We start from the raw sequence: 21454 nt of genomic DNA, 5'->3' as shown, positions 1-21454 counted from the left end.
TGCTGTTCGCCCAGGGTTGGTCGGTTACCACGGCAGACACTTGGGTTCACGAGGTGGTTTCTCACGGGTATGCCCTCTCCTTTCGGCACAGGCCCCCATCCCGATTCTTCATCACGGGTCTTCCTTCAGACCGGAACAAAGCCATGGAACTGCGGAAGTTTTGCACACTATGCTCCAGGCTGGAGTTATAGTGCCTGTTCCATTCTCCCAGAGGGGCCAGGGTTTCTATTCCAATCTGTTTTTGGTGCAGAAACCCAATGGGTCGTACCGTCCCATCCTCAACCTCAAAGCACTCAACAAGTCCTTGCGGGTGCCGAGGTTTCGGATGGAGACCCTACAATACGCAACGATCACTTCCAGTTCCGGGTGTTACCTTTTGGCCTGGCGACAGCACCACGTGTGTTCACCAAGGTTATGGCGGTCATGGCGGCTTCCCTGCGGCTCTAGGGAGTCCGCATGTTGCCGTACCTGGACGACCTTCTGTTGGTAGCAGGATCTCCAGAGCTCCTTCTACGACACTTGGACCTGACGATTGCGGTACTGCAACGGCACGGCTGGTTAATAAACTGGCAGAAGTCCACTCTGATCCCGTCTCAGAGGATTCTGCACCCCGGAGCCTTATTGGACTCCAGACAGCAAAGGATCTTTGTGACGGGGGGAAAGATCTCTGCCTTACAGTTGAGGGTGCGCAGTTGTCTGCAGAGTCGCCGGGTGTCTCTGCACTCGGCGATGAGGTTACTGGGCTCCATGGTGTCCGTATTCGACATGGTGGAATATGTCCAGTTTCACTCCAGACCTCTGCAGCAATTGATCCTGTCCAAATGGAATGGACTGCCTCAGAGTCTAAGGTCCCAGACAATGGTGCTCACTTCGGAGGTTCGCCTGTCCCTAGCCTGGTGGTTGCAGACGACCCATCTCAACAAGGGTCGTCCATTGTGGGTGGCGAATTGGGTCCTGTTGACAACGGACGCCAGCCTTCGGGGCTGGTGAGCTGTCACGGGTCCACACTTGTTCCAGGGCAGATGGACTCAGGCGGAAACAGAGCTTCCCATAAACATCTTGAAGCTCCGCGCAGTTTTCAATGCTCTCCAGCAGGCACATCGGGTTCTCCAAGATCACCCCGTGCAGGTCCAGTCGGACAACGCCACCACCGTGGCCTACATAAATCGGCAAGGAGGAACCCGAAGTTCCGGGAGTCCTAAATTGGGAGGCGGATTTTCTCAGTCGCCAGGACGTTTATCCGGGGGAATGGTTTCTGCACCAGGACGTCTTTCAACTTCTGGTGGACAGGTGGGGTCTTCCAGAGATAGACCTCACGGCGTCACGGCACAACAACAAGTTGCCGGTGCACGGGTCTCGCACAAGAAACGAAAAGGCGTCTCTCGTGAATGCTCTGTCCGTCCAGTGGACGTTCCGGTTTGCTTATCTCTTTCCTCCGTTTTCCCTTCTTCCACGGGTAATCCGGAAATTCAAACAGGAAGGAGGGACGCTCCTGTTGATGGCTCCCTCGTGGCCCAGGCGGCACTGGTTCTCAGACCTCCAGGGGCTGTCCGTGGACGTTCCTCTGCGGTTGCAGTTGCGACGGGACCTACTGTCACAGGGTCCTTGTCTTCACCCGGACCTGACTCGGCTGTCTTTGACAGCGTGGCTGTTGAGACGGCCATGTTACGGTCCAGGGGGTTTTCCAGCTCTGTAGTGCAAACTATGCTAAGGGCTCGGAAATCATCTTCTGCGAGTATATACCATAGTGTGTGGCATATGTTCTTCCATTGGTGTCGACCGAGAGGTTATGCTCCTCGGGAGTTCCGTCTGTCTAGATTGTTAGCTTTACTACAGGCGGGACTGGAACATGGGCTTTGCCTAGCGTCTCTGAAGGTGCAGGTGTCTGCCCTGTCCGTCTGGTTCCATTGTAGGATTGCTGCGATCCCTGATGTACGCACCTTTATGCAAGGTGTTCTACGAATTCAGCCACCTTTTGTTCCACCGGTGGCGCCTTGGGATTTAGCTGTGGTCCTGAGGGCTCTTCAGGGACCGCCGTTTGAACCACTGGGCTCAGTGGACCTTAAATGGCTGACAGCTAAAACAATTTCCCTTCTGGCCATCGCTTCGGCCAGACGTGTTTCTGACTTAGGGGCTCTATCCCTGGGGCACTTGTCCTGAATTTCTTCCCAAAGTTGTTTCTCGTTTTCATATCAACGAGGAAATCGTTGTGCCGGCTTTTAACTCACCTGACCTTTCAGTGGGTGAGGCCAATTTGGACGTTGTGCGGGCCTTAAGGATTTATGTTGACCGCACTTCTTCGTTTAGGAAGTCAGACGCCTTGTTTGTCCTCTGTGGCTTCCGTAAAAAGGGTTGGCCTGCTTCAAAGCAGACTTTGGCAGGTTGGATTCGTATGGCAATTCCAGAAGCCTCTCTTCATGAAGGCCTTCTGGTTCCATCCTCTGTGAGGGCTCATTCCACTAGTTCTGTGGGTCCTTCGTGGGCAGCTCGACGTGGTGCCTCTGCAGTTCAGATCTGCAAGGCTGCCACCTGGTCCTCTGTCCATACCCTTGTGAGTTACTACGCGTTTGACACCTTTGCCTCTCAAGATGCTTCCTTCGGGCGGCGGATTCTCCTTTCAGCACAGGAGCGTCCCCACCCTTGAAGGATACTGCTTTGGGACATCCCCAAGGTATCCTGTGGATACCCTGTGGACCCTGATGTAGAAAATGATATGGTAAGAACTTACCCTTGTTATCTCTTTCTACGAAGTCCATAGGGTTGCACAGGACTCCTGCCGTGTCGCACCTGTGCTGCAGATGGGCTTTACTCTGGTCACCGGCTTTTCCGTCTCCCTCTGGTGAGAATGTGATTCTTGTGTGTGTGTGTGTGTGTGTGTGTGTGTGTCCAGATCTTTTTTCTCTCTCTTCCTTCTCCTCCTCTGGCCTATGGCTTGGTACGTAACTGAGATGCCTTGGCTCAGGGGCGGGGTATAGGAGGGGGACCCTAGTGCATCCTGGGAGGCTGAAAACTTAACTCTATGGTGCCCGATGCCTGACGTCATCACCTATACCCCCAAGGTATCCTGTGGAACCCTGTGGACTTCGTAGAAATACAGATAACAAAGGTAAGTTCTTACCATATCTCATATTTTTTGTTATGAGCTTAGTATAATTAGTGGATTGTTTCCCCCCTACACTAAAAGTCTAGATCTGCTGCTGGCAGATTCGTACCTCTGTCCAGTGTCCCAGTTTTTGACATGGGTGAGTTCAAAGCCTGTGTTTCCTATCTCACGGCCTCCGCTCCTCAGACCTTCTTCCAGAGCTCAGGTTGGGTGGCACGTTAATATCTTTTCACTGCTGAACCATGCCCATTGGCTTTCCTCATTTGGGCACAAACGGCTTAGATTGCACCATGCATCTGGTCTATCCCCAAACCAGTATTGGTCAGGTAGGTCTCTTTGTCTTTCCCGACATTTTATGCTGTCTCTGACTAACTTTTCATAATTTGAAGGTTTCAAGTTCTCCCTCCTGTGTTTGAGAGATTTTAGTGCAAATTAATTTTTTATTGTTTAATATTTATAAACAAGACAACAGGTTTTAGCTATGTATATCACAGTCTACATACACATAGGGAGTGAAGAGACACCTTAATATAGCAAAAACATACAGAACAGTCTAAAAGTAAATCAAAACAGAGCAACATCTATAAATCCTAATATTCCTGCTAAAACTAAGAAGGAAACAAAAAACTTGGGTGAGTTAAGGGAAAGAAAGAAAAAGAGAGAGCCAGAAGTGCAGAAAGAGTGGTGGATGGAAAGAAAAAACGCTCTAAATCCTAGGAAAACAAGAGGAATGAGGTCAGCCAAGTATAAGAACCAAATCAGTGCCGAAACCAGGGGGCCAAGGACCCAAAGACCATAAGGAGATTTAGGAGGGGTGAGATGCAATAATTTTGTCAAAGGTTTTGAGTACTTGAAGTCCACCCAGCGGAACCATGAATCCCGGAAGGCTGCCTAGTTACCTCCTGCAGAAGATAAAATTTCTTCAATTTCCATATAGAAATTGATTTTAGCAAATCAGTCTCTAACCGTTGGAGGAGAGGAGGAGCGCCACCTTACCGGTATGACAGACTTAGCAGTGTTATTCAAGTGACACAACAGGGATTTTTTATATCTCGAGATAGGAGTGGGGGACAGGTGGAACAAACAGAACAACTGATCAGAAGGAACCTGTTCTCCTATAATGATAGCGTAAAATTTAAGAACTTCCGACCAAAACGGATGGAGGCGGGTGCATTGCCACCATATGTGAAACGGGTTGCCAAGGGTGTTGGAGCACCACCAATCCCCATCTTGGAAAGTGCATTTGGGCACCTATACCATTGGGATATTAACTTGTACTGGGTCTCCTGAACACCAAAACTAGGTGAGCAAGCATGTGCCAAACTAAATATTTTAGCCCAGTTGGCCTCCTCCACTTCCTCACCCATCTCCAGGTCCCATGTTTTAGTAAAATGTGGAAGAAGGAGAATCTCATCTTCCGAAATAAGATTATATAGCAAAGAAATAGTATGAGAAGGGGCCGAGGGATCAGCACGTATGAGTTCAAAGGGAATTGTAGCTGCATGAAGGGTGCCGGAGGGACCAAGAGAGTGGAGGAAATGGTGCACCTTTAAATATTGCTAATACTTTCTCCCTGAGGTAAATTTCAGTTACCCAGTATATCAGTAAAGGACGCTATTTTGCCCCCACTCACCAGCTGACCGACTCGAAAGAGGCCCACAACTAACCAGCAACTAAAAGTACTGAGGTCCAACCCAGGAGGAGCATTCGATAAGAAAGACAAGTATGACGAAGTCGTAGACGAGAGAGGGGTTCTTTCAAGGAGACCTCCAACAGGACAACATAGGGCCAATGGTAGGATGGGAAGAGATGGGGGTTGGGGAGACACGGAGCTATGGAAATGGGGACAGTTAATGCTTGCTTTTCAATCTGGACCAATTGTTTCAGTATATCGGCTCTAGACCATTCTAGGATTCTAGTGAGGAGAAATGCGTAGTAGTACTCCTATTGGGGAGACCTCCTGTATATGAGAGATTTCGTTAAATGTTACTGCTTGGGACCACATTAATTAGCCCAACAGTCATTCATTACATCAGAGCTAGCAACTTTTTTTTTTTTATATTTTTTAGTTCAAATGATCCACTAAGATGGCAGCTGCCATTCATAATTGCAGCGATTTCATTGTTATAAAAAACATTAATATAAAATGTCCTAGAATTAGGAATATTTTTCGTCAATGTATTTTGACTGTCCAGGAGAGAAGCACATAGTGCCTATAGTCCTCTGCTTCTCTATCTTATACTGTATAAGTCTTTTTCTGCTGGTTCATCTTACTCCTACCCAAAACGTCCTTCCACATCTGCCAGATGCTAATAAATGTGTGACCTACTTTATATTTGCAAGTAAAGTATAAAGGCATGTTTGGGTCAAACCAGATTATTTAACGGTCAAGTTGTAAGGTGCAGCTGTTTTATTATACAGAATCTCAGTCCCAGTTACCTTTTCAGCCTCTTTACTCTCAGTTAAAATCTTTTAGGCCTTGTCTAAAGACTTTTTTTTTTCCCAGCAATTTCCACGGATTAGTATACTATTACACAGAGCTATATACTGTACATGTTTTTGTTTTCTGCACAAAAGTGAGGAAAAAATTCCAGTTGTCTCTGATGATATGAAAGTGTTTCCCGTGGTTTGTGATGCCAAAGTCTTGCTGTGTCGAGGAAGAGTTTGTACTGTACCGAACAGGATGTGTATAACCGTAATAATGATGATGATATTGATCTCTGTCCATTTGTTGACAATACCAGTTGTGTAAATAAAATTTGTAATGTACGAGATGTTGCATTATTAAAAGGCATCTTATAAAATGTAGAAAATATGTATACAGTATATCCACAGCCATTTGTACAGATTGTTTTTGTATGCTTCATTTGTTGTATTTATGGTGCATACACACGGTCAGATATGTTAGATGAACGATTTTACCAACGGTTTGAATGATTTCAGACTGTATTAAAATGAATGGAATCGTCCAAATCTGACTGCAAACACATCAGATTTGCAAAGCATATTGGTAGCTGCTCAATCACCTTAGTAATACCACTGAAGTGCATGAAAGGAAAGGGTTAATCTATACAAGAAACAAAAAAGGTATCCCCCAGCACTAAGTATATCAGCAATAAGACAAGAGAAACTACATGGTGGTAGATAAATCAGATCTTAGTTGCATATATTTGCAAAGATATGTGTAAGCCTCCAGGCTTAATAAAGTGCTAAATGGAGTGTTCTAATGTGCCACCCCAAAGCAGCCCAACCCAGGGAGCACCCCGCCACAAACTCATCCCCAAAAATAATAACATACAATCTGGGGCATATATTTGCCCAATATAATGCCACATATACAAATATATCTAAAAATGAGAGCCACCTTACCTTGGAGCCACCCCTAGGTCCTCCTAATGACACTACAGGAACCAGCATGCCCTCCAAACACTGGTCCCATCTATGCCTCTCGGACTTGCAATGCATATTGGTAGCTGCTCATTCACCTTAGTAATACCACTCAGGTGCATGAAAGGGAGGGGTTAGTCTATACAAGAAACAAAAAAGGTTTACCCTAGCAATAAGACATGACAAACTACATGGTGGCTCTCATTTTTAGATATATTTGTATATGTACCTGGGTTGGTATGGCTGGGCTACTTTGGGGTGGCACACTAGAACACTCCATTTAGCACTTTATTAATACTTACTTTCTACTAATACTACTTAGTATTTTAATTACACCCTTCACCTGTATATCACCCCCTAACACATAGTAAGTGTTAATAATATTATTAATTAATCTAACACCTTTTTTAGTTTCGTTTTTCACTGGTGTGCTGCCCTGGGGTGGCTGGCCTTTGCTGGCTTTTTGGGGTTCCGCGGCCCAGGCTTTTACCTAGAAATAGAAACCTCCAGTATCAGAGATGCCGTGACGTGGCCTGGAGGCTTACACATATCTTTGCAAATATATGCAACCAAGATCTGATTTATCTACCACCATGTAGATTGTCATGTCTTATTGCTGATATCATACCGAGTGCTGGAAGAAACCTTTTTTGTTTCTTGTGCAAACACATCAGATGTCAGATATCATTATCTGACAAATGGGAACACTCATCGTTGCAGTCACACATGTCAGATTTTCTTTCAGATATGAACGATTGAACGATCTTTACAATCGTTATCGTTCAGATCTGACAGAAAATCTAATCGTGTGTATGCACCATTAGACAGTTATTTATAAACTTTACACCTGTCCTGTGTTAAGCCACATTAATCTTATTTGGAAGTAATATATGTTTCCTTCTAAGAGAGAATAGAAAAGAGGTATTCAGCATGCAGCCCTCAATCTGTTGTGGAACTACACATACCAGCTTGGCCTGCTACAGTTTTGCTATTAGGACATGCTAAAACAGTGGTAGGGTATGCTGGGATGTGTAGTTTTACAGAGGCTGGAGGGCTGCATGTTGAACAGCACTGGACTAGATATTGTTCGAGATGAAATATTACATTAAAGGGCAGATTCTTTTACCCGTGGGTTATGTCACATGGTCTGTTCTCCAGGGTATACCCGCGTGCAATTCCAAGGCAGCATTTTTCACTGATTTCTGGTGTGATTTTTACCTCTGGAGGTGCAAACAAAAATCAGCTTTAACTGCTGCCTCAGGGATGCTCTCTAGTTGATAATGGGTCTCAAATTGAATATCTCCTGGCACCTTACCCGAGAGAAGGGACCACATGAGACAACTCTGTAGGTTATTTAATCTGCCCCTAAATGTTACCTCACCTCTGTGCTGTATGTAAGAAGTGTTCCATTTTTATTTTCAGTCCATTATCATTCCCACATACAATGCTGAGGCCTGGCTGGATGAATGTTTGAAATCTGTTTTCCAACAAGACTTTGAGGGCTCGCTAGAAGTGTCCATCTACAATGATGGTAGCACGGTAATTATTTACTATTTTTAAATTATATTCAGCCTGAGAAGATTGTCTGTCTAGTTTATCGTACATTTTCATCATCTCAGCAAGGCCAAAACCTTGCAGAACTATGTATTTCTGAGTTGACGCAACAAAAATTAAAGTACACAAAGTGGAGACAGCCATGTTGTTGGCTGAGCCAGTATTGAGATGAATGCACTCAATTAATTCAACAATAAATAATGACATCACTAAGGCACACACTCTGGAACTTATTCAGCCCCGGTCATTAGCTCTAAGAGGTCGCAACCAGGTCGATGTTGCCCCAGTGCGCATGACATAGCTGGCTCCGTCGTGCGCATGCGCGAGACCCGGCTAACGACGGGTGATCCGTCATTAGGGGTCTCGTAGCAGACTGGGTGAGCTGTCGATGTTGAGTGACAGCTCGCTCCGTTTGCTGGGCGGGCCGGGGCGTCCGGCCAAACGGAGGCGTTCCTGTCGGAACGCTTGCCGTTTGGGGGCGGCCCCACTGACATCATCAGTGATGTCAGTGGGGAGCTTCCTTTTCAAACAGAGCAGGAAGCTCCCTGGGGCTTAAGGTTGACGAGACCCTACCTTAGGGTCTTGTCGTTAGCCGCGATGGTCTTGACCATCCCAACCATCACCCTAGAGGTCGTTAGAGCTGTGGGTGTTAACCCACAGCCTAACGACCGACATAGAGGCGACCGTTCAGGATGCAAGCGGCCGCCCTGTTTCAGAACGACCGCTTGCATCCTACGACCGCCTCTGAATGAGGCCCTCTGTACCTCAGTGACAAAACTGGTTCCTAGTGAATTTATAGCCTGCATTCTAAGTGGGCAATGCAATTCAATGTGATATGCTGCTGGACATTACTGTGATATCTGGTTATGTATCCATATTTTACGATAGCCAAACTTCACTAATGTGCCCCTTTTTATGTAGTGGAAGTGAAAATTAGGGGAGTCTGTCTGTCTGTCTGTCATCTCTACTTACTGTATAGTTTCTGTTTCATTAAATGTAAATTACATATGTGCAAAATCTATTACGGTTTTGTGGGTTAGATACTCAATCCTTCTCATAGTGCAGAGGTTCCCAAACGCGGTCCTCAAGGCTCCCCAACAGTTCAGGTTTTAGAGGTATCCATGCACCAATAAAAATCTAAACACTCAGCGCTTACCTTTACCTGAATTCTGCAACTATACAACCGTAGATAGTGTATATGTCTACAGCTCTGTATATAACCAAATGTAATAGTTATGTATAGGAAATATAAATAAACAGTATAAAACCAATGATATTATAAATAGGATGTCAAGCAATAAGAATTTATGCAAGATTACCCAGCATACGGGGAGGTGGAGTCTATAATCACAGCTTATATGAGGTAAGCGCTGAGTGTTTAGATTTTTATTGGTGTATATTTTAAGTGAGGTACGTAGTGCCCTCACCACACACAGGGCTAAAACGTAATTTGTTTTTATTGACGATGTTTTACTTTTTGAGAGGCAGCTCACAGCATAAATTGTAAGATTTTGCTTAGACAGCACAATGGCCCTGATTCAGAGGCGCTCGCAGAAAGCGAGCGCTCGCTCTGAATCAGGGTGGGCATTTGTTTTTTTAATTGCGGCCTCTTGGCCGCTTGCATAGCTGTGGGTTACCACCCAGAGCTTATGCCGAGTGGCCAGGTGATGGTCGCGATGGTTAAGAGCAGGAAGTCCACCTACTGACATCATGAGTGATGTCAGTAGGGCCGCCCACAAACGACAGGCGTTCGTGCAGGAACGCCTCCTTTTGCCCAGCCACCCCCTGCCCCACCTTCCAAACAGGACAAGCTGTCGATCAACATCGACAGCCGCCCCTTTTGGATGTGAGCGCCGGAGCGAGTGCTTTTTGCGCTCGCTCCGGGGCTCACGCATGCGCAGTGCGCACTGCCTAACAATCGACCCGCTTGCGAGCGGGTCTGAACCAGGCCCAATGTCCGATAGTCACATTCTGGACTTGACTAAAACCAAATTTTCGAAAAGGACCTAGGTTTGGTGAATACCTTATTTAAGGAATCTGGCTTATTAGACTTAATTATACAATAGCAGGAGAGTCACAAGTCCTAGCATAGCAGATGATAGCTTTTGAACAAAATGTGTGTATAGCTGGGTACACACCTAACATATCTGCAGATGATGGTGGTTCATACACACTGAACAACCATCATCTGTCTTCTTGCCCCGGGTCCCGCTGGTCGGGGGGTGTCGCGCCCCCCTCCCTGAGGCCTCTGCTGCAAGTGTACGGGCGGTCAGGCGACACACAGCACGATGTCCCAATATATCTGCAGCTATGTCTGTGAACTACGTTGTTCACAGACACATCTGGTACACACTGGCCGACGCTCACAAGATATATTGGCCGATCAATTGATCGGCCAGCATATCTGCCGGTGTGTACCCAGCATTAGACGGGTAGCTCTTGTTATATAGCAAGTAGAGACTTATACCATATATGCATTTTAAAATACATTGTGTCGATTCAAATCACTGTGGTTTTTGTAATATACCCCTTTTCCAGTGACCTGAAAATCCTGGGTTATTGCATGTGAACGCTCATCAACTCAGGATTCTTGTCAGTGGAAACTGCTCCATCTGGGTTCAGTCACCCGGGAAGCCAACCCTGCTAGCGAGCAGGGTTTTTCCCGTGAACGACCCAGGTAAAGCGAAGTGTAAATGGGTGACCTGGAACTCGTTTACAGCACGGGGAGAGCTGCTTTCCTGGCGCAAGGAGATGATGTAACCTCCAAGCATTGGTGTGAATAACCTGGATCGGAGCCGCAGTGGAAAAGGGTCTGACCCGGTTTGGAACTACTTTCCAAATCTCAGGTCAGACACAGGATTTAGGTGGAAAAGGGGTATTGCATTATAGCAGACAGTCCTTTTTTGACCGGCCTTTAAACAGATGCATAGTTCTTGAAAGGATATGCCGGGGCATTTTCTTGCACCACAGGGTGCTAGCTTTGCCCTAAATGTGCCTCTCTGTGTGTCGCGTGCAGGATGGTTCTGATCGTGTTATACAGAGATGGAAGTCAAGGTGCGAAGAAAGAGGAATCCGAGTAATCGTGGGAGGTCACAAGTCTCCCCGGCCCCATGGAGGTAGGAGACCTGGCCTATATTATCGTGGTTTTGCTAGACCCAGATCTTTAGGTTTCTATATGCTTTACTTATATGTATACATTTATTGTTTATTTTTTTTTTATTAAGCATACATGCATTATTGGTATATGGAATTGTATTTGTAAGAATTGTAGGAGTATAGTAGTAAGGACATGTCAAATTAGACACAGCCTCTGTTTTGTTTAGGTCCCAAACTTGCGATCCACCCTGGCTTTGCATGGGAGCAATTTTGAATTTACGACGATAGTCTTTTAACTAAGGTCTTATAAGACTGCCTTGTAGATGACATATGTCGTTTTTCCATCAGACCTCAAGACGAAAATTTTTTAGTTTTGACGTGACACGCAAAAGGGCCATGTAAAGTTGTCCATGAGATAAACAGTGTTAACTTACAGTGCCTTGCAAAAGTATTCACCCCCCTTGGCTTTTTACCTTTTTTGTCACATTACAACCTGGTATTTATTTAATCTGAATTTTATGTGATGGATCTGCACAAAATATTCTAATTTGGTGAAGTGAAGTGAGAAAAATATATATATAAAAAAGAATCTTTAAAAATAATATTCTGAAAATTAGCATGTGCATATGTAATCACCCCCTTTGCTATGAAGCCCCTCAAAAGTTCTGGTGCAACCAATTACCTTCAGAAGTCACATAATTAGTGAAATGAAGTCCACCTGTGTGAAATCTAAGTGTCACATGATCTGTCAGTATAAATTAGGGATGTGCAGGCTCGGATAGGTTCGAGTTTGCACGTTGAGTTCGGATTTTTCCCTCCAAAAAAACGGAACTCAGAAAGAGGCAAAACGTCATCTTGCATGGACGAACATCATCATTCCTGGACAAAAGTCTTTCTGAGTTCCGTTTTTTTGGAGGGAAAAATCGGAACTCAACGTGCAAACTCGAACCTATCCGAGCCTGCACATCCCTAGTATAAATACACCTTTTCTGAAAGGCCCCAGAGCCTGCAACACTACTAAGCAAGAGTCATCACACCATGAAGACCAAGGAGCTCTCCAAACAAGTTAGGGACAAAGTTGTTGAGAAGTGCAATTCTGGGTTGGGTTATAAAAAAAAATATCCAAATCTTTGATGATCCCCCATCAAATCTATCATCTTCAAATGGAAAAAACATGGTACCACAACAAACCTGCCAAGAGAGGGTCGTCCACCAAAACTCACAGCCCAGGCAAGGAGGGCATTGATCAGAGAGGAAGCATAGAGACCAAAGGTAACCCTGAAGGAGCTACAGAGTTTCACAGCAGTGACTGGTGTATCTGTGCATGTGACCACAGTAAGCCGTCCACTCCATAGAGCTGGGCTTTATGGAAGAGTGGTTAGAAAAAAGCCATTTGTTAGTGATAAAAATAAGATGACACTATTTGAGTTTGCCAATAGGCATGTGGGCGACTCCCCAAATGTATGGAGGAAGGTGCTCTGGTCAGATGAGACTAAAATTTAACTTTTCGGCCACCAAGGAAAATGCTATGTCTAGCGCAAACCCAACACATCCCATCACCCCAAGGACACCATCCCCACAGTGAAACATGGTGGTGGCAGCATCATGCTGTGGGAATGTTTTTCAGCAGCAGGGACTGGGAAACTGATTCGAGTCGAGGGAAAGATGGATGGTGCTAAATACAGGGATATTATTGAGAAAAACCTGTTTCAGTCTGTCTGTGATTTGAGACTGGGACGGAGGTTCACCTTCCAGCAGGACAATGACCCGAAGCATACTGCTAAATCAACACTCGAGTGGTTTAAGGGGAAACATTTAAATGTGTTGGAATGGCCTAGTCAAAGCCCAGATCTCAATCAAATTGAGAATCTGTGGTCAGACTTGAAGATTGCTGTTCACAAGCGGAAACCATCCAACATGAAGGAGCTGGAGCAGTTTTGCCTTGAGGAATGGGCAAAAATCCCAGGGGCAAAATGTGGCAAGCTCATAGAGACTTATCCAAAGTTACTTGCAGCTGTAATTGCCGCAAAAGGTGGCTCGACGAAGTACTGACTTTCGGGGGGTGAATAGTTATGCACACTGAAGTTTTCTGTTGTCCTAAATGTTTGATTAACAATATAAAAAAAAATAACTTCACAGTTGTAGGCATGTTTTGTGAATGAAATGATGCACACCTTCAAATAATACATTTTAATTCCAGGTTGTGAGGCAACAAAACATGAAAAATGCAAATGGGGGTGAATACTTTTGCAAGGCACTGTAGGTCAACTCCAGCCATCTTACGTGTCTGTTCCTGTGCTTTATTTATTGTCATGTCAAAGCAGACTCTTACCGGGAATTGGACTCGTTTGAAATTAAAGAATTGTTTTCTAACATAAATGAAAGAGGAACGGTTAAAAAAAAAAAAAAAAAAAAAAAAAGGTCGAACTACAATCAGTAAACAGGGCTTACATCAATTTTTCTGGAGAAACCGGATAATATGTATCAATCTCTACATGGTTTAAATTAAAGTCCATCGTTGTGATCTATCTTAAAAGGTTTAGGCAGCGTAAGCCAAGAAAGCACTTGGACATCCGTTTTTTCATAGACTTGCTTCACTAAAATCATAACTGCTCAGCTCCCTTTTGTCATACATTGTTTCATGCACCTAACCCTTCCTCGGCAAATGCTCTATAGAATAATACAAACTGCATCAGAATCCATCCAGTTGTTCTTGAGATTGGCCCGAACAAACAGTGAAAACTGCTCCACCCGGGTCCGTGGTATGTAATACTATGTATAGATGAAACACATATGGCTGAACTTTTATTGTAGTTGTATATACAGTAGCACTCCTAGAATGCAATACTGGCCTGGCAAGCAATATAGTCAGTGACTGCACCTGCTATTGGGAAACTGTTCCATGGGGCATTTCTAGCCTTTGTAATCTGTTTATTGTATAACTGATCTAGTTCTCAGCCTATGTTTAAGGACATATTCCAGGTGTGTTGTAACACATTCATATCACTGACTCTGAAGGAGGAAGCTCATAGCTTACTGAGTGCGAATGATGGATCCTGTACCTAGGACCTCTCTAAAGGGCCACATTAATGTCTACTCCGAACATGCTAACAGTCGATCTGCTGCCTGCAGCCTTGTAATAGCTGGGCTTTTTTGTGGGTGTGTTCCCCTTTAACATCACAGAATTTGAAACATTCCTACTTGGAATAGGTTTTTTTTTTTTTAAACTGTAATAGGTTACTATAGTTACCTATTTAAGTAAAAGCTTGATGGGCCAATAAAATCTTAAAATTTCTTCCAATATGAACTGAAAAAATTAAAATTCATTATATGCATTACCTTGACATTCTACTGCAGTCCTGTAAAAAAAAAATAACCATATTCACTCCCTACTCCACTACAGCCAGCCACAGCTGGTTGCACTTCTGTAGGTGTTTTAATTCAACCTAAGACTGCAGTCATTTGAGTTACTGTGACTCCATTGGCCATGCTCCTTTCACTGAATCCACTTTTCTTCATAACAAACCTGTGGATCACTGTCTGCCGCTTTAGTTAGGGGAGCAACTTACAGCAGACATGGGAACCTGCTGCTGAGGCATGAAAGACCGCATCATGTATGTTTGCGAGTGTAAACACTTGGGTTATTTACTTCCGGCAGCCGCTGGTGGGTGTTTATGACTGGTCGCATCTGATGCGACCACGCTAGGTAAGTGGTTAATATAGAAGTCGTCCCCCCCCTTTTTTTTTTTTTTTTTTAAATTGAGTAGTTTAATAGTTTTCAAAAACAAACATAACCAAATACACTTATAATATAATTAAATAAAAGAAAACAAAATTAAAACATCAGGGTAATATAAGTATGCAGAAAAAGACAGCACATAATACAGAGATGTGGTAACATCTAATTACAATATACTTCCTCTTAATATTGTGATTAGTTAACTTGTTAGACTGTAATTATAATATACATTAATATTTTGGACAGAGCTTTTGATTGTACACTTAGGGCCTGATTCAGAGCTGAACGCTCTGACCAGAGCGCTCGCTCTGAATCAGGGCCCTCCTCCCTGAAAATGGAGCGTCCTCTTGGACGCTCGCATAGCTGTGGGTGACCACCCACAGCATATGCGAGCGTCCATGATGATGGTCTTGACCATCGCGACCATCAGGCTTGCGACGGAGACCCTGCTATCAGAGCCAAAAGCACTCCCACTGACATCACTAGTGATGTCAGTGGGGCCGGCTCCAGACGGTAGGCGTTCCCATGTGAACGCCTCTGTCTGGCAGGCACGCCCACCAAAGGGGGCGTGCTGTCAATCAACATCGACAGCACGCCCCCTTTGGTCCGAGACCCGGAGCGACAGCTTGGCTGTCGCAGTCCGGGTCTCGTGCATGCGCATGACGGAGCTCCCTCCGTCGTGCGCATGCGCAGTGGGGGAACATCGACCCGTTTGCGAGCGTCCTTTGCTCGCGAACGAGTCTGAATGACCCCCTTAGATTGTAACTTCCTCGGGACAGCATTATCCATTGTACTATTAGATCATAAACTCTTTGGGATGGGTTTTTCTAGTTTAACACTATTTGGCATATTCAATTAGGTGCGAAAACTCCCGGACTTTTCGCATGCTGGACTTTTCGCCATCATCGCTGGTTTTCCATGTGAAAAAGTATCGTGCGCGTCACCACTTATCCTCGTATTCAATTCCAAATCAGCGAAACCGGAACCTTGCGAAATCAAAACCAGCAAAAAGTCCTGTCAGTTTTGGGGAAATCAGCCTGAAACCCCCCACAAGATGCAGTGACATTGGGGATCACTATAGATAACCCCCGAATAGACCTGCTGAAGGTATTTGGGGTACTTAAATGCTCTCATTAGCTGCTAATTAGCGTCTTTGCAGAAGTAGTGAAGAATAGCATTTAGCAGGTTTTTTTGGTGAAAAAAAAGTCCCAACAAATTTGGAGTACATGGAAATGGGTGCTAGCATACGGTATTTTAAAGTTGCTAAAGTGAAGTTTTAAAAAACTTTAAAAATCCACCTACCGCAAACACCTGCAATCTTAAAAACACCTGGGGAATATTTGGGGACCCCCCCGTAGTCTATTTCGCCAGTTTTTTTGTTTGTCCCCCAACTTTGTTTTTTATTTTTCGTCCCCAAAATGTACTTTTTTGGGGGTGTTTAAGTTTTTTTTTTTTTTTTACAGTTTACCTTTGGGGGCTGTCCCAAGGGTACAGGGTGGTTTCCGCAAGTTTGCACCCCAAACCCCCAATTCTGCACTTTTTTCCGCCTAGTTTCATAGGCGAATCTCTTTCGCCTATTCCAAAGCATCTTTGGAATTGAATACGTGAATAAGTTTTCGCCTGGCGAAATGACGTCACTGGCGAAAACTTTTTGCGGAAAACAGCTTATCACGGCTAATTGAAAACGGCCCTATATCGTGAGCTGGCCCTTTCATGCGTTATATTGTGAACTCACTGGCAAAATTTTGGATTTTGCACAACTTTTCACCTGCTCTGAGATGGTGAGAAAAATATGCCAGTTTTTTGTATGGAGAATTCGCATATGCAAAAACTTTGGCAATAGGATTGCACGATATGCATTTTTGGGTGAAAAGTTCACACCGGCGAAAACTTTTCGCGGCTAGTTGAATTAGTGTCTTCATAGTTTCCTATGATTTGAGACTTCCTTTGTAAAATATAAATCTAAGTTCATGGCCCTTAATAACACTATTCCTTTGTCTGTTGTCATATTAGACATATTAAACTAAATTGTTAGCTGCCCAGGCCAGTCATTTTTAATTATTTGTAACCTTTTTGAGTCATGGCTTTGGAACATAGTTGGACAATGGTTAGTTAATAATCAAATTGGAAGTTGATTTGTTGCAGTCTGATCTCACCTGATAATAGGATGTAGTCTGCATCCCGGCGTACGGGATGTCGACGGTCTAAATACCGGCGCCGGGTTGCCGACAGGTCGGGATCCCGGCACCAGTATCCCGACCGTCGGCATCCCGAAGGTAACAGGGTGTTAGGGCGAGGTTATGGTGTGAGGTTAGGGTTAGACATTAGTGGGAGGGTTAGGGTTATGCACTGGGGAGGGAGTGTTCGGATTAGGGTGTGGGGAGGTGGAGGTTAGGGTTAGGCACCAGGGAGGGAGGGTTACGGTAGGGGGTTAGGAAAACACTTACCGTTTGTTCCTATGGGTGTCGGGATTCAGACTGTCAGGGTGCCGCTGTCTGTATTCTGACCATCGGCATCCCGACAGGCGGGATTTCATACATAACCCCCTGATAATACCTCTTGCTGTATTCAATCAATTGTCTATGTATTAATACATCTTGCATTTGTTCTGTAGCTCAGTGAAAAACTAAAAGCTATTACCATAGAGATAATTACCACCCCTTTACTGTGCAGTCATTTGACAGGATTTCCTAGATATATTGAGTTTCTTTCTAGCCCTTTTCTGTGCTTTTCAACCATGTTCTTCTATAATTAGAGATCTGTCTTTTTATTTCCATTACCCTGGGTTGTGACAGAAAAGTCTTTCTTTCTGTGTGCAACTGTTTCTATTTCCATTTACTGGGACACGAGGAAATCAAATCTCCCTGATGATATAAATACATGGCTGAAATGCACAGTTGGAAGCCAGAAAGCTAATGTAACTTATTTACACAAGTTTCACAAGGGCATGTACAAACCATTAAAGCCATCCGGAGGAAGACACCCCTTTAAGCTTACTTTAGCGAACATGTTATTGATTACTATATTCCAGCCCTCACACAACTCCTGATACTTTCCACATGCTTTGGGTCGTGCCTGCGTGTGCAATGTTTGCTTTGCTTAATAGCAGACCCCTGCATTCTTTTTTGGTAACTCAGACTACGAAATGGGGATTTATGTTTATTTGAAATAAAAATATGTGTAAAGGAGTTGCTCTGTAAAATATGGAGTCACTCCCTCATTCCAGTGGTGTGGAATGTTTAATATCAGATGGAACTCACATTTCTAGGCCTATAACCATAGCAACCAATTTCCCTTCATCTAGTAGATCCGCAATGAATGCAAATCCTTTGGCACAAATACACAACCCGCTTTCCTTCCGCAAACCAATATTAAACTGAATACTTTACCCCTGCAAGTCTGATGCACAAACATTCCATATTTTTTAAATTACAGAAATGATCTACTTATTTAGAGCTAGTATGTCAGATACAGCTGTTGTGCACACTTCAGCCAGGAGCTGCCAGATGTGGTAAAAAGGAGATTAGTTTGTTGCTAATACAAATATTATTGCAATGGTGGTAACTTAGGAGCAATTTTTTTCTTTTGGAAAGCACTTCAGATTTTGTATTTTTTTCGTTTAGTGTTGTTACTTTGGCAGCGTGATTGACGCTTATGATTTTGAAATTCTGGGAAAACGGTGAACGTATTCAGAAAACTTGAATTACTGTGCATTTCTATGGGCTCAGCATTTTGGATGAACATAACAATTTGTACTGTGTAATATAGATTATACATGTATTTTAAATCTTTGATACCTTTTTTTATTTTCAAATAAAGTAGAGAATCACTTTTTTTTTTTTTTAATCTAAATTCATAACATTATTGTGCTCTTTGGAACAAAGGTGAAAATGTTGCTATTACTCAACAATGTGCATATTTTGATTTTTAAACATGCTGAGTGGTTATTTTGTTATCTGGTACAGTATAGTGATAGACAAAGATGATGGGTCAGTGATTCTTGGTATGGGTTGTATTTGTAGCTGGTGACATTATTGGCAAGTTGGAAAATTATGAGCTAGTAGTTTATCAGTTTTATCTCTAGCTGGAGAAATCTTTGACACAGGTGATTGTGATCTGGTATGTCAGGTTTATCACTAGCTATAGACAGCCTTGACAGGTTGGGAGAAGTTGAGCTGGTGACTCTTGGTTTACAACTGATTGGAGGCATACTTGTCATGTTAGGAGAAAATAAGCTGGTATGTTGGGTTTATCACTAGATTTTGACCGTTAATCAACTAGGAACATCCTTGGCAACTTATCTAAGGCTGGAATAGGTTGAGCTGTGTCTTGTTTTTATCCCCAGCAGGAGACATTCTTGGGAGGTTGAAAGATGTCATGTTTGTGTTAACCCATCTAGAGACCACCTGAGACATTTGGAAGAAGATGAATTTGTGAATCTTGGTAAAAGTTTACTGCTCTACAGTGCCAAGCCATGATAACATATTGCCTACTTTGTCCAACAAGGCTGGTACAAATTAAAGATTATACAGACCCATAAATCATTATTATCTTTTATTTATATAGCTCCAGTATATCACGCAGCTTTACAGAGAATGAATAATCATTCACGCCAGTCTCTTCCTAATTAGAGCTTACAATCTAAAGTATCTGCCACACAAAAAACACACACTTGAGCCATATTTGTAAGGAGTCCGTTAACCTTCCAATAGGTTTTTGGACTGTTAGTAGAAATCGGAACACCTGGCAGACGCCCAAGCTAGGAGAATATACAAACTCCACTCTGGTGGTGACTTAGTGGGTGTAGAGCCCATGGCCCTAGCAATGCTGGACAGCAGCAGTAATGCTAATCACTGTGTCATTGACAAATCTATAGTGGGTGCACTGGCCCACACCACACAGCCTGTACCCATAATTATACTTGCCCCTCCTGAGTCCCGCGTCGGTCGGCACTGCAGTACAGCAGAAATCACTGGGAAAATGAGGAGGTGGCCCATCTTCCTGGAGATCTGCGCATGCTCAGTAGACTCTGGCACAAAGTCAGTCTACTACACTGCCAGACAGGAGGGCACAGAGCCTGCACACTGGCCCTCTCCTTTCTTAAACCGCCTCGGCACTGTCATTTGCCAAGTCACCAAAATGTTTTCACATTGGTATTTTAATTTTAAATAAAAACACTGGTATTTTTAATTTTTGTTATGTGGGCCATACATCTACAGGCCAGATTCCCCATTATGCTGATCGGCGTTAAAAAAAAACGCTGTTCAGCGATCCGTTGGCAAATCGGGGAAAAACAGCGTGTTAAAAATCCCCGACTCGCAGATCCCGATAATTTTTTTTGGTTGGGATCAGTGAATCGAGAATTTCACGAACCCGGTAGAACAGGGAATTGGGGCAATACATTGCAGGTGTATGGGCCTCATTACTCTATTTGGCTGTAATATTTTCATAGAATCGGGGAGATTCTGCTTTCCACTGATATAAACCTCCAATGCAAAAGACTGATTAACAAACCTGCACAAAATATATAGCATATAGCAGATCTCAAATGTTCATGCAGTGTCACATGATGGTAATCATTCTTAAAATAATTAAATTGTTTTGAGAAAGTCAAGCCGCCCTTGTACTTTCATCTAAGTTTTCTCTGGAAGACAAAGGTTTATAATTATGTGATGACCCAGGGTCACTATTGCTATTCTATATTAGTTCCAAGACCAAATATGATACAAGCAAAAAAAAAAAAAAAATGAATGAAGCTATAAAATTCTCTAGGACTATAATTTTCTGTCTGGCCAACATAGTAAGGGAGATATATATATATATATATATATATATATATATATATATTATATAATATTTGTCTGCCTCATAGAGATATTACATAGATGCCAAGAACTGTAAATCTGATACCTAAAACCAGTCCAGATTATTTTATATCGGTTTCTTGTAGATAATCTTCAAAAAAATTGCCAGGAGAAATAAAAACAATGGCAATAACGGATCTCATATTTGCCCTAATTAATTTGCAAAATATGTGCGCACCTTTCTTGGAAATACATATAGGTCAGGCTAAGGGCAGGGGGCCTCTGCTAATATTTGTGTTAAATATTTAGCAAACTTGAGATTTGGATAAAGACATTGCAGTTCACTTCAACTATATTTATATGAATTATATATTCATATACATTTTATATATTTTTATGTATGAAAATTTCTACATCGGGGTCCATAGGGTATCCACAGGATACCTTGGGGTACTGGTGATGACGTCGGGCATCAGACACCACAGAGTTAAATTTTCATCCTCCCAGGATGCACTCTGGTCCCTCTCCTATACCCCGCCCCCGAGCCAAGGCAACTACATTTCGGCCAGGAGTCAGATCACTTGCAAACAGAGTGGGGCTATAATGGCCCCTGAAGTTTTCTACAAGCAGCTGTGGCTGCACAAATGAGCTGTACAGCATGGACAGTCAGTACTGACATCCATGCTGTCGCTCCTACACCCCACCGACCAGAACGCCGGTTCTGCTCCGGGGATGCTGGTAGGTATCTGGAGTCACAGCTAGCGGTGACCC

At 43.6% G+C, this 21454-nt stretch overlaps 1 protein-coding gene across 5 annotated transcripts in view; it reads left to right on the top strand.

The window, feature by feature from the left end:
* The window catches only part of QTGAL (queuosine-tRNA galactosyltransferase), a 567623-nt gene that overhangs the window by 42506 nt on the left and 503663 nt on the right, over positions 1-21454 (top strand). For all 5 annotated transcript variants that reach the window (XM_088468641.1, XM_088468640.1, XM_088468643.1 and 2 more), the window contains exons 3-4: positions 7913-8029; positions 11061-11160. In XM_088468641.1, coding sequence (XP_088324767.1) covers positions 7913-8029; positions 11061-11160 — 217 coding nt within the window. The remainder of the gene's footprint in view (positions 1-7912; positions 8030-11060; positions 11161-21454) is intronic.

Source organism: Taudactylus pleione, unplaced genomic scaffold, assembly GCF_031769625.1.
Source record: "Taudactylus pleione unplaced genomic scaffold, aTauple2 ptg000012l, whole genome shotgun sequence".
Lineage (NCBI taxonomy): Eukaryota > Metazoa > Chordata > Amphibia > Anura > Myobatrachidae > Taudactylus > Taudactylus pleione.
The sequence above is the reverse complement of the archived record's forward strand: the minus strand, read 5'-3'. Positions and strand labels throughout refer to the sequence as shown.